We start from the raw sequence: 14,761 nt of genomic DNA, 5'->3' as shown, positions 1-14,761 counted from the left end.
TCTTTTACTAGACATTTGGCCAATGTGAGGTAGCGTCTGCTGACTGTTACGTTGCTGGTAAGGCTATTTAGAACTGAATCATAACTTTCTGCTAGAAAGGCACCACAAATTCTAATTCCCTTCTCAAACACGGATGCGTGTACTGTTGAGAATGTAGTTATGGCAAATAACACTACTTGTTTTTGATTCTCACCTAGTTGGCACTCCACCATCCTGGGTATCAGATTTTGTTTTTATTCGGTGCTCAACACTATTGCTGCCTCTACACCACAACGCTCGTCTACGAATCACAAAAATGATGTTCTCAACTTTTTTTTCTGTGTGTTCTCTTGAGGCAGGGACGGCGTACCAGCCAGGATTCTGTGCAAACGAATGTCGGATCACACTGTCGAGTCATTCTACCAAGCCAACTGTTGTTCATCCGGTGTGTCAATTTCACGTGGGTCGGAGGCACATCCCTACCACGTTATGTGCGTAAGGATTCACGAACAGTCCATTTTGTCTGTTATTAGAATCCGTAAAAGATGTAGAAAGAAAGTATATCCCATGATGTCACGATAAAGGTAAATGTACAGAAAAATATACCCATTCTTCGAGGCCGCATACGTGGTTTGATAAAATGATTTAAAACATGAACTACAGATATACAAATGTATCCGTTAGATGCGTGTAGATGTATCTAAAGGCTTTACGGGACTTCTTTCCTTTATTGTGATTGTAAAATTGACTGAAACTTGTTTAACGTACCATACATTTATACTCTGCTCTAACAGATTTTTTTCTCGGTGACAACCAAGGCTATGTCAGTCTCTCTGCCGTAGTTATTCTATCAGGTCGTCAGTCCCTTAAAACCGCACGACAGCAACGGTGGAGCTAAAAAATAATAGAGGAAAAAGCAGTCGCACACTGGCGAGTGACTGCAAGACATTTCATTCGTATTCAAGAGAACAGTGGTTCGAACCACTATACCTTTTGGCGTGGAAGAGCTTTGCAAACCACAGCCTGATTTAGGTTTTCCTTCGTTTCCTAAATCTCTTAAGAAAACGCTGGAACGGTACTGTGAAAAGCCTATTTTCTTCGCCACTATTTCTCAATACGAGTTTGTGCATCGTCTTTAGTGAGTTCGTCGCTGACAGGACTCTAATGTTAACAGAGTATCAACAAAGTTTTTATAACAAGTGCTTTATTGTTGTTTAGCGACCTGAAGCAGCATTAAACGTATGCTGAGTTAAACATTAAAAACTCAACCCAGCTTCCTTTCTTTCAATTGAAGTAGCGCTGGTTACGCGCCTGGGCACGACTTGCGTTCCTGTCCACAGTATTCTGCTATCAGAAATGATTAATAAGTTTCAAAATTGATGTTTTTACTAGGCACCGAAGACTGATAGCTGACCTGAAGATGACTGCCCAGACGAAATATCGTGCGATGAATTAAATGACGAGAGGCTGCAAGCCGGAAATTTGTCTGAACAAGCTACTACGCCATTGCTCCCTTCCTATATCTATTGTGATTTGCCCAACCACTTACAGGATACCTAAAGTTAACGTGGACTCGAATCACGGTGCATTAGTAGACATTTCCAGAGATTAACCTTATGTCCGCAAACTGGCACTTTACCATTGCGACACCGGTATATTTTTCTTTATTTTTTAAAAATTTTTAAATATATATATGTATATTTAAGAGAGCTACTTTCCTACCCTTCAGTTTTGTCTTTTGCTCGCCTTTATCGCATTATTCGCCGTTATAGTCTATTCAGAATCATTTTGTTTTCACTAAAATTTCTTTTCCTTGTAAATGATACCGAGGATCTCTTCCTCTGGGGAAAGGTAATAGAATTAGAATTTGATTGTATTCTCTGTCTTTCGTTGGCCACGAAGTTCACAGCAGAATGCGTGTAGATATTATTTATTGTTTCAGTGCATTGGTGCACGAGCTGCTGAGGGCGCTTGAGATGGCTAGTTTTATTTTGTTGGGGTGAGATTTGTAACTTGGAAAAATTGTTGAAAAATCGTGGTTGCACTTTGATGTATACGTCAGTCTTTATACGCCGGATTTCAGTCATAAATAGACGATCTTGAGGTGTATCACAGTTCGTCTGAATAAGGTCTGAAATTCGTCGTGTAAAGAACTGGTTAGTAAAGCCGTGTTCAACCGCGATTTTTCCAGCTGTTGCTGGGCCCCTTTCGGTGGCAGTGCAGTGCAGCAGGTGTGACCGCCGGCCTGGTGTCGTGTTGCAGACCTGCTGTGGAGTCCCGTGCCCGGCATGGTGGGCTACTTCAACGGCGAGGGCCAGGCGCAGGGGCAGGGCCCGGCGCCCGCGCCCGGCCCCGGGGCGGCGCCGCAGGGCGAGGAGCTGTCGCCTAAGCGCGTCGTCTGCAGCCCCGACCTGCCCGTCTTCTCGCTGACGCAGGCCTTCGAGGAGGCGGGCAAGGCGGCCCAGCAGGCGGCCGCCGTCGCGGCCTCCGCCTCCGCCGCCTCCGCCGCCTCCGCGTCGGGCGGCGCGGGCGCGCAGGGCGCGGCCGGCGCCTTCCAGTGCTCCTTCTGCCAGAAGACGTTCTCGCAGAAGAACACCTACCAGAACCACGTGCGCTCGCACGGCAAGGAGGGCGACGATCCTTACCCGTGCACCATCTGCGGCAAGACGTTCGCGGTGCCGGCCCGCCTCACGCGCCACTTCCGCACGCACACGGGCGAGAAGCCGTACCAGTGCGAGTTCTGCAAGAAGGCCTTCTCCGTCAAGGAGAATCTGAGCGTGCACCGGCGCATCCACACCAAGGAACGGCCGTACAAGTGCGACGTGTGCGAGCGCGCCTTCGAGCACAGCGGCAAGCTGCACCGGCACATGCGCATCCACACGGGCGAGCGGCCGCACAAGTGCCAGGTGTGCTCCAAGACGTTCATCCAGAGCGGCCAGCTCGTCATCCACATGCGCACGCACACGGGCGAGAAACCGTACGTGTGCAAGGCGTGCGGCAAAGGCTTCACCTGCTCCAAGCAGCTCAAGGTGCACACGCGCACGCACACGGGCGAGAAGCCGTACTCGTGCGACATCTGCGGCAAGTCGTTCGGCTACAACCACGTGCTCAAGCTGCACCAAGTGGCGCACTACGGCGAGAAGGTGTACAAGTGCACCATCTGCAGCCAGACGTTCACGTCCAAGAAGGCGATGGAGGTGCACATCAAGAGCCACTCGGAGCAGCAGCAACCTCAGCAACCTCAGCAGCAGCAGCAGCAGCAGCAGCAGCAACAGCAAGCTCCTGCGGCGAGCTCTGCGCAGCACCAGTGGCACACGCCGTCGTCGCAGCAGCACCACCACCACCACCACCAGCAACAGCCGCAGCAACACCACCAGCAGCCCCAGCAGCAGCACCACCTACCTCCGCCGCCAGCGCCGTCCCCGGAGCCTCGTCTGGAGGCGCAAGTGGCACGCAAGGCGACAGAAGTGGCGGCGTCGATGGAAGACGACGCGGGCAACCCCGTGAGCGTGCGCGACATGTGCTACTACTACTTCTACCCGCCGTCGGGGGCTGCGCCCGTCCCACCCGCCCACGCGGGCCAGGCGGCGGTCCCCGCCGGCGCCGGGGGCGGCAGCGGCGGCGTCAGCCCGGTGCTGCTGGCGGCCGTGGCGGCGGCGACGTCGTCCGAGGGCGTCGGCGGCAGCCTGACGCCGCCCGCCAGCGTCGAAGACGACGAGCACTTCGCGCGCGCCGACACGGCCGTGCCGCTGAGCGAGCCGCCCGTCTACCTGTTCCCCGAGCCCTTGGGTTCGATGCGCGGCCGCGCCACGCCGTACGACTTGCCCGTGCCGGCGTGCCTGGCCGCCTCCAGCCCGTCGCCGCCGCTGACGCCGCCCTCCAGCAACCCCGTCTCGCCCGTACCCGCCGCTCCCGCGTCGCCCGACCGCCGCGACGCCTGTTCGCTGCCGCCCCGCAAGCGCTGCAAGCAGATCCTCAAGTCCATCGCGGCAGCGGCCGCCGCCGAACCAGCCATCCGCTACAGCTCCGTCATACACTACGCGGGGGCCTCGTAAGTGCCGTCGGACACTTCCGTCGCTTAACGTTCCGTCGCTCGCGAGTAAAACACTGGGACTTCTCACAAGTGAAGCGAAGTGACTCCGCGAGTGACTACAATACGGACAAATTGTAGGCTAGTCAGAACGACTGTTCAGGGTACTTTGCGTCTAGCCTATAGCCGAGTGAGATGAGGAAATGCGAGCTCAGACGCGCATTTGTACAGTGTTCTGCTCCAGTTAGTGGACTCGTGTCTAACTGGAGGACGTCAAAATTTTCATAGAGTTATAGCTGACAGCAGTACTGTTATTACTAAAGGTACTTGTCCCTCCGCTGGTCCTTCCTAAACCAGGTATCCGTACGCCATTTGAAACTGTTCGCCGCTGTATTTGAAAATATCCCAGTTATTCTAATTTATTTGCTACAGTAGTCATGACTAACTCTAAGAACACTCTTGCCTTGGTGGCGTAGCTGTTTGGATACAAATCAAAAGACGGTTCAGCACTTCGGATACATTCACTTGTTTCTGGTCGTTAACGACGTTACCTTTCAATACTGTCAGACAATATACTTACATTTTTGTAGCATCTTGTTCTCACGTAAACTTCGTCTCACGATTTTCATCATATATGTATGACATTTGAAACTTATAATACAGTCCCGTTTACGAGTATGCAGGCGCATTAAACGCATTGTCGTCTGATGTATAATTTGTCTGTTTTGGCCACATCGACCAAGTGGTCGGTAGCCAAGTTGTCTGATGTATAATTTGTCTGTTTTGGCCACATCGACTAAGGGGTCGGTAGCCAGTGAGACCAGTAGATTTATATCGAAACAGCTGCTCCCGCCAGACACCGCGCCGAGCCTCTTACTAGAGAAAACAGTATTTGTTTTATTACATAAACCAAAGGTACCATAAAATACTTGGTCTACATTTTCTCAATGCCCAAATACACCTACCCTTCCTGCAAGCTACTTCATAAGCTACACACGTTCATTACTCCTATTCCTGTTTAATTCATTCACAGAAAGCAGATAAAACATTCAGGCTGAATGTCCTGTTGGAGGGATAAGGACACGACGGTTTCCGCTCCTTTCTTTTTTTTTGCTGTCCGTGTGTGTCGAATGTACTTTTTCCTTAAGAGCTCGCTCATATCTCTTCTTTTTTTATTGTTTTTTTATGAGTAACGAGGAATAGCGCTCAGTGAAATTCGTACCCAGCTGATCTCAAACAGACTGGATTCACTATGATCCTTTCACAGAGAGTTACAAACCTCGCGAGCACGACTGAGTGTCAAAGACTGCACTATGACGAGTTGACAAGACTGTACATACAAGCAGCACTGGGTTGCTCCGGATCATTTTAGCAATAAAGAAACAAAGAAATGTAGTAACCTGCGTGCAGGTACCTCAAATCAGAATTTTGCTCTGTACTGCACAAGAAAAAGTTTTTTGATGTGTTTAGGAGCATTTGCGATATCTGGTAACGAGAGAGAAGAAATTATTTAGCTAAAAATTGTTGAACACTTGTGCTAATGTATATTTTACTTTCGCTGTTTCTTAAAATTACGAAGTCCTCACCAAAGTACAAACGCATCAGTAGCAAGAAGAAATAAAGTGTAAAGATTCATGAGGCCTTGTGACAGTGTTTCTACATTTTTTTGTGAAAGACAATTTTTCGTATACAAGAAATTTCAACATTTTGCATCCCGAAAATATTCAGAAATGCTAGTTGTTTATTCAGGTGCCAATATACACATTCTAAACCGTTGAAAGTTACAGTAAGTTTAGTCTTTGGAGCTGGCCTTCAGAGCCACGTTTATGTCCCCTTGTGTGGATGGGGTCCCATAAAGCATTTTCCATTTTTATGTGCACAGTTGCCTTCTTTGGTGCCTGATGCATAATGGTTGAAACTGATCTGATTCCATCGTACATACAAATGGCCTTTCGAAAAAGAATGTCAGTGTCAGAGTTTGTGTTGAAACGTGTACAATATTAAAATTGCATGGAGTATATTATAGATCTAAGAGAGCTCGTCTAGTGTCTATTCCAGAAGTCTTTGTTGTGTTAATGAATGGCAAGTTCCTTATGAGTCAACATATGTATGTCCTTTGTGTTGTAATTATGTATGTAATAATAGTATGAGTCGTTCATGTTATACAGAAGTGGTATGTGCCATGTGAAATTGACTAGATTATCTGTTGTCATAGTTTAGATTGTCATAGCTGAATGTTGTGCACAATCATAGCAGTGTATGGTCTTTATACATATATCAGGGATTATTATTTCACAATTTTTTGAAATATGCCTCACAAGTGACTCATTTTTGTACAACAGTTGGGAACAAATCCTCAAAGAACAACAGTTATTTTATTGGAACAAAAACAGCTGCAATTGTTGTTTCAGTTTTTAATTAACAGAGTACAAAGTGATTTAAGATACTTAAATGCCAACAATGTATTTGTGTGGTAAAATGTGCAGATTATTTCTACACTTTATTGGCTTCGTCTGCCTAGTATTCTGATTTCTAGAAACAGTTATTGATATTGTTATTTTAATAAGAAAAATACATCTCTTTATAAACTGTGGTTTACGGAAATCAAATTGTAAAGTTGTTTTATATATTTGTTGTTATTTTAAAAACAATTGCAAAGAAAAATTTAATGATAAATTATGAAAGTGTTAATTTAACCTCAGGTTTATTGGTTTTTGATCAAAGTCGATGTACATACTGTAATCATGCTTTAGAAAATCAATAGTGATCAACCAGAATCTATATGACTCACAAAAAACAAATTGTTTTTATCTCAGGATTACACATTAATACTTATGTAACTGCTAATGCAGAGCTAGCTGTTCCACACCATTATCATATACACAAATACATTATCTACATTTTGTTAACTTTTTCTGCAATTTGTGGGGTAAAAGCACGTATACAGATGTAAAATTACGTAGAATACTTCTTCACCCTTATTTTTGCACCAAGAAATGCTGAAATTATTTTAAACTTTTCTTAAAAGTTCCATACAAGTAATCTCAGGAAAAACAATTAGTACTATTGCTGTTACATTACGTAAGTAACAGCTCACACTAGATATCCTGTCGTACCTGCAATACGTAATACCAAAAATCGTGATGTGTAACTTTGTGTCATAACTCATATGAGTTTCTTCTTTTTACAGTAGACAACTGTGACCCACATCGTTTTCATATACTGGACTGCTGTGGCAGACATAAGATTTGTTATTAGCACTGTAGAGCTGGTCTTCAATTTTTGATCGAGCATAAGCAAAGTTTAATTCTTAATTGCTCAGAAACTATTACCTCAGGAACGATTTAGGGCTACTTTATGTATACCTCTTTGCCATAGCACTTACGAGTGCTTTAATTTATTTCAGTAAACTGATAGCATGGAACTATATGTTGATATAATTATATGATTATAATATACAGTATGTACAATGAAATGGAGTATACCAGAGACATGTCATATAAAATGTGTTCAAGATTACCATATTGATTCTGTATGTGTGTGTTAAAAAGACAATCTCAAATTATCTACATATATACCTATGCAACCACAAATTGTTTAACTAATGATGACGTCAGTTTCGGAAATATATGTGTAAATAAATGAGAGTAATACTTCTAAACAGAACATTCCTTATTTGTGAAACCTTTGACCCATTCATATAACTGATCCATGAAAGTATGAGAATAAATTTACATATAATAACAGAAGACAGAGGGAATAGAATGAAGGGATTCATACATATTCCAGTTCTGTGTTTTGAGTAACTAACACCTTCCGGTTATGAATGTAATGGGATAATGTTTTTTCTTTTACATTTTGCAATGCAACCACACAAGCGTTTTACAATGCCTTAACCGATTTCGACCAGCCAATGGTAATCTTCAGACTGTCAACAGATCAATAGTGGAGACAAAAAGTAGTACAGAATATATAAAATCTGTCAATTAACTACCTACACAATGACAGAAAAGAATAAAAACTTACCTAACTGCGCTTGCTACAAACGACTTTCAATGTGTTGTTAAAAATTCTGGACGCAACCGTAGGTAGAGTTCAAGGGTTTGCAGAAGGATTAAAATCTTTTCTTTATCTATTACGACATGTCTGCATTCTCAATGAAAAATTTGCTTTGGTAGAATTTGTAGTTACATTCATATAGTAATGATATACAAAAAAGTTTGTGGTGTCATAGCGTACACAGTCAGTAAAATCCATAAAAATTACAACGATACAAATAGTAACATCACGGCACAGTTTGTATGACATTTATGTAAAGGTCGGCAGTTCAGTTTTTGACACAGCGTAACTGAAGCTTCTGGTAACGAATGCATGTTTACATCAATCACTTGTATTTTTTAAAAAAAAACTTATTGATAATGGGAAATTTGTGGTTTTCGTTGGAGAAGTACAAGAACAACGGTTCATGATTTTCTTTAACTGAGAATCGGCCATGCATCCAACTCACAAGTCGTCCCGAAGCTTCAGTAATCTCGTGAACCCGCATTACATGTTCCAATATGTTTTCTTTGTCATTTATTTTACAGTCATCACTGTTACGTTAGAATCATGGACGTATAGGACACATACCTTATAACAGCAAGTTAAATGGCACATATTTACCCTTGGTGTGAGTCAGTACGGCGTAGGCCGATTGCAGCTACAGCATATTATACAGTTATGTGCTAAAAGGTGAGGTGGGGCGCTTTCTCTTTTAACTTTGTTTGCGATGGTATGACTTTAATTAGTCACACGAAGAGCTTTATAAACACATTGAGATGTAACACTTACTGTGCGAAATCTGAAAAAAATGCAGGGATATAATTGACAGCATTGAAAACGATGTAACATGCAACATTTCAGTGTAAAGTGTTCGTGAGTGGAACATGAGTCTGCTCATGATGTTGAGCATTCAGCCAGAGCTTCTAGGAACAACTCGACGTTGGTTGATACCATTACGCTTCATGCAAATCAGTAGAAACACAGCGAGAATCTGGCTCCAATCGTTTTGTAAATTCCCTTCCAATAGTCTGCAGATGCAGGCTACCATTCCAATCATTATCTGAGCTGAACTGTTTGGATTTTGGACTGAATCCACTGAGTTGAGTTATTAGTGTGTGGTAAGAGAAACATAACAGCAAACTTAAAAGTAATGGTAGAAAAACAGGAGACTCCTGGTTGCTATTATGCAGCAGAGCGAACGTGTGTCACGCTGGAATGCTTATTACCAGCGATAGGTTCACTCATTAACGCTGGTATTCACTGGTGAAAATGTATTTTACGACTTAATTTCAAGACATTAATTGCATCAACTTTTAAGAACAGAGATTATCAGAACATCATTGCGTTTAATTGAGTACAGCTGTACGAGAATGAAATAGAAGTATATCAAGGACGTTTGTAAGTTTTTCTAAATTTATTTTGCTTCAAGCAGGAACTTAATTTGCCAAGGTATCTTCATCACAACCTACAGATGTCAGACACTAAGCTCGGAAAAAACGTTGTATGTCGACAGTGTATCCAACCAAAACAGCGATTTAGTTTGTGCTGTGTGCTGTAGTCCAGTAGAAGATGAGTAATCGGTAACTCAAAGTATCAGCAGAGCTACAGAACACAGAAAAGGCGTATTTGTGAGTGCTTGTGTTGTAGGTCTCGCGTGGGTGAGAAGGTAGAGCTTCCAAACCCCACTGACGACAGTAGTTTTAACTGTTTACATGGGAAACTGCCGTATGGGAGGACATGTTTCTGACATGTAAATGCATTTTTCGCAATTTGTAGCAATTTTCTTTTGGCAGTCTCCTTTCGCTTTATTAGCTGAATGTTCTATACTTGTTAATGATTTTATTATTTTGTTTATTATTAATTATTATTATTACTATTACTTCCGCACGTGTGATGCAATTGTTTCTTTATATTTCTGTTCTGATTGTGCATTTTGTGAAACTACAAATGTATACGTTTACTACTTTCAAAGAGACGAAGCGAAAGCAGATTGCCAAGTGTACGTTGCTATAAACTCCAAACAGCCCTTTCACATGTCATAAACGCTTTGTTCTATACTACACTTTCACGCGTAACACAGTAACGAAATATCCTCAGTCGAATTTGAACCCTGTACTCATGATAGAAGGATCTAATGCTCTCCCAACTTCCCCACGAAGCAACAGGTGTTAGTTACTTACAGTAATGCTTTTTATATGTTTCGTTGTTCTGGTGTTACTGTTAGTTGATATTTTCGCCCTGTCTGCTGAACGACAGCACATAGTACGAATCAAATGGGAGATCTGGTTGATACTCTATCAACAAACAACGTTTGGCACCGTTCTGAATGTCTGACAACTAGAGGTTTGGGTGTAAGATCAATCCCGCTATCCAGTAGCCTGCTTTCTTACTATGGAAAAACTGGACAAATATGAACACCTGAACCTGAATGCTTTGTGTCTCAAAATGTTCAAATGTGTGTGAATTCCTAAGGGTCAAAACTGTTGAGGTCGTCAGTCTATAGACTTACACACCACTTAAACTAACTTATGCTAAGAACAACACACACACCCATTCCTGAGGGAGGAATCGAACCTCCGGCGAAAAGGGCCGCTTGGCGCTTTGTGTCTCACTCACCTGATTTGTGTGCTACGTTTTGGTCACCTATGTTAACAAGGTTAATAAAACTAATAAATTTTCGAGGTACCGTGTGCAGAATAATCCGAAACGAACACAAAACTATAGATATACGAGGACTCATGAAAGCTTTAGGTTCATCGAGCAGCTTCAGTCTGTTAGAAACTTTCATAACAGCGTACGTATTACGGTTTCATACGGATTCATTTGCACTCACAAGCACACGGACATACACACACTCTCTCTCTCTCTCTCTCTCTCTCACACACACACACACACACAAGGACGCACTTACTGATGGAACTAGGACCGCTCGCAGAAATGATTCCGTCGCAAAAATGGCTCAGCCACAAGCTACAGATTGTTTTCAGAAGTAGTTTTCACAGCTAAGAAACTACGTGTGAGATTAGACCAGAGATCCAGACCAGGATCTGAAGCCGGAACTTTGCCTTTCTCCGCAATATCCCTTTTTATTGTCATGCATGGCAGAGCATAAGATACTTTATGTTATGTTTGGTCGGTAGATAATAGGTATTAATAGATTTTAATAGTCAGGAAGTTCCAAAACAGAGCTCACGCCACTGCAGAGTGAAACATTCATTCTAGAATATTATAACTGAACTCAGTGCTGTCATGTAGTAATCCAAAATAAATGCCACTGACCTGAATGCATAATTTCACCAGCACTCGTTATAACTTCTGCTTCCATTTCCATAAATTTCTAGCAGGAATGAATCAAACCATAAATTTCTATCAAAAGAATTATTTCGTAGGCATTCGTGGAAAGAAAATCTTTGACTTGGAACTCAGCGAGCTCTGTTGTCAATAACATGATTATACCGGCCAGACAACAGAGCCAGAAGTTTTCGAAGTTTTCTGTCCTGTTTAAGATCTGCTAATAAATATAATGAATAGCATTATTAGCGAAGGATTTGGTTAAGACTAATCCAGCAAAAGCGGTGATGGAAAACAGTAAAATAATTTGCTTGAAATAAAAACTGGGGTGATTACTGTACAAGAGTAGAACAACTTCTAGGACAAAAGAAACAAGGTTACGCAAGATGGTTGAAAAAAAAAAAGAAAAAATCTGATTGAGACAAACACTGCAGAGGTACCTAAGATCAACAAAAGAGTTCTCCCTGATGTCAAACATTTGTATGGAATTGCGTAAAAAGCTCTTGAAACTGTATTATAGAAACACAGACTGGAACACTTGTAGCAGAAGAATCTACAATCATTCCATATTTCGTGCATCAGAAGACTGTTAAAAAATATTGTGCAGACAAAGTAAGTAATGAAGAAACACTGGAAGAAAAGTTGAGGATAATTAGGATTTAATGTCCTGTTGATGTCAATGCCGTTAGAGACAGTACCCAACGTGAGTAGAACAAGGATAGGGAAATATATGTATGTTTCAGAGGAATCATCCAGATATTCGCGTTAATCGATTTAGGAAATCACGTGGCGCGGGCGAAAGCTGAAACCGCTCCTCGCGAATGCGAGGCCAATCAGAGTGCACCCTCACTCGGTAAGAAGGAACATAAAAAGTATATCAGGAAAGAGTCCTCTCTGAGAAGTTGTAAAGGATGGAGTGGCACATAGTTCTCTGTCTGCATACTATTTTACAACAATCTTCTGATGTACCAAGCATGAAATGAATGCATATCTTCTCCTACAGGCGTACAAATCTGTGTTTCGAACAACAGTGTGCTCTCACAATACAGGTTCCAGAAAATTTTGCGCAATTCCATAGTGCAACCTCTGAAAGTTTGTCATATACGTCAAACAAAACCTGAATGAGAAAGGTCTAGTAAAAATCGGTTCTAAAATCCACACCTTAAGAACTATGAGCACTTGTTCATCTTGCTACTGTGAGACACATGTCTTCTACTGAAAGCTCTTTGCTTTCTGTATCTGAGAGGAAGTAGTATGAACCAAAACAAGAAAAAAAAGTCCACTAAACATCTGCTCTAAAGTGCATACGTTTAGATCCAGTAACACTTGTTCATCTTCGCTACTGGAGAACGTATCTCTTGTACTGAACAAGTGCTCATAGATATCAAAGTGTGCATTTTAGAGCCTACATTCACTGATTTTTTTGTTTTGTTTCGGTCTATGCTCCCTCATCCCAAACTATAGATGCCGAAGAGAAATGTATACTACACTTTTTTTCCTGTTTTGGTCCACACTGCTGTCTGTGGAAGTTTGAGTGTGGAGCTCTGCGTCATCCCGCATTTGAATGCAAAATACTGTATTCAGAAGCACTGTTATTTTGTTATCGTAATACTACCAAAAGAAAAGAAGAGAGAAGTAGAAATTAATCCTTTTAAGTATAGTGTCCCCCGCATGCAATGAGTTGAAGCAGAAAGAAACTTGTAGATAGAAAAATGTCTCAATAAAGAAGAAAGAGAGGACGTGAGTCGATTTCTCTGAAAGAAGGGTATGCGGACAGCACTATAAAAACTGACACAATGCAAATCGACGACGTAAAACATAGAAATATGGAAATGAAAACTGCATCATTGGTGACATAACTATGATAGGAATGAATGATACTTTGGTAAAGTGAAAATATTACGTTTTCTTGATTTCATCAGCTAGCTTTGGACGAGACAACCCTGCGAATAGACCAGGACACAGCCAGTGTTTCATCATGATTACACTATTTTACCAAAAGTACCCGGACACCCACAAAAACATACCTTTTTCATATTAGGTGCATTGTGCTGTCACCTACTGACAGGTACTACATATCAGCGACCTCAGTAGTCATTAGACATCGTGAGAGAGCAGAATGGGGCGCTCCGTGGAACTCACGGACTTCGAACTTGGTCAGGTGATTGGGTGTCACTTGGGTCATACCTTTGTACGTGAGATTTGCACACTCCTAAGCATCCCTAGGTCCACCGTTTCCGTTGTGATAGTGAAGTGCAAACGTGAAGGGCCACGCACAGCACAAAAGCGTACAGGCCGATCTCGCCTGCTGACTAACAGAGGACGCCGACAATTGGAGAACGGTCGTAATGCGTAATAGGCAGACATTTATCCAGACCATCATAGAGGAATTCCAAACTGCATCGGGATCCACTGCAAATACTATGACAGACGGGAGATGAGAAAACTTGAATTTCATGGTCGAGCGGCTGCTCGTAAGCCACACATCACGCCTGTAAATTCCAAACGACACCTCTCTTGGTGTAAGGAGCGTAAACATTGGACGATTGAATAGTGGAAAAACGGTGTGTGGAGTGACGAATCACGGTACACAATGTGGCGATCCGATGGCAGGGTGTGGGTATGGCGAATGCCCGGTGAACGTCATTTGCCAGCGTGTCTAGTGCCAACAGTAAAATTCGGAGGTAATGGTGTTACGGTGTAGTCGTGTTTTTCATGGAGATGACTTGCACCCCTTGTTGTTTTGCATGGCACTATCGCAACAGAGGCCTACATTGATGTTTTAAGCACCTTCTTGCTTCCCATTGTTGAAGTGCAATTCGGGGAAGGCGATTATATCTTTCAACACGATCGATCACCTGTTCATAATGCACTGCCTGTGGTGGAGTGGTTAAACGACAATAACATCCCTGTAATGGACTAGCCTCGCACAGAGTCCTGACCTGAATCCTAGAGAACAACTCTGGGATGTTTTGGATCGCCGACTTCGTGCCTAGCCTCATCGACCGACATCGATACCTCTCCTCAGTGCAGCACTCCATGAAAATGAGCTGCCATTCCCCAAGTAACCTTCCAGCACCTGACTGAACGTATGCCGGCGAGAGTGGAAGCTCTCATCAAGGTTAAAGGTGGGCCAACACCATATTGAATTCCAGCGTTAACGACGGAGGGCGCCACGAACTTGTGAATAATTTTCAGCCAGGTGTCCCGATACTTTTGATCACGTAGTGTACGTTTGGTGGTGATGCTGTACTTATAAATTTAGACATATAGGCTTTAATATAATAGGGTATATGTAATAACCACAAGGTTTTAGATAATACTACCATGCTTCAGATAAGCAAACTGGCTTCTGGAAAGGTAAAAAGCACTTCAATGAAATTCTTCTCTCTTGTGAAACTACATGGAAATTACAGGAAT

General features: G+C 42.8%; 1 protein-coding gene across 1 annotated transcript; it reads left to right on the top strand.

Annotated features, from left to right (window-relative positions):
- Window positions 1-2,489: 2,489 nt before the first annotated feature.
- LOC126484920 (Krueppel homolog 1-like) lies at window positions 2,490-7,638 on the top strand (the record flags this gene model as incomplete). The annotated part of the gene is made up of 2 exons (XM_050108521.1): window positions 2,490-3,563; window positions 3,651-7,638. Coding segments are annotated over 2 exons (1,458 nt in total), but the record flags the coding sequence as incomplete, so codon positions are not given.
- Window positions 7,639-14,761: the final 7,123 nt, after the last annotated feature.

The sequence above is a fragment of the Schistocerca serialis genome, chromosome 6, assembly GCF_023864345.2.
Source record: "Schistocerca serialis cubense isolate TAMUIC-IGC-003099 chromosome 6, iqSchSeri2.2, whole genome shotgun sequence".
In the NCBI taxonomy this organism is placed as follows: domain Eukaryota; kingdom Metazoa; phylum Arthropoda; class Insecta; order Orthoptera; family Acrididae; genus Schistocerca; species Schistocerca serialis.
This window is presented reverse-complemented; position numbering and strand designations above follow the sequence as displayed.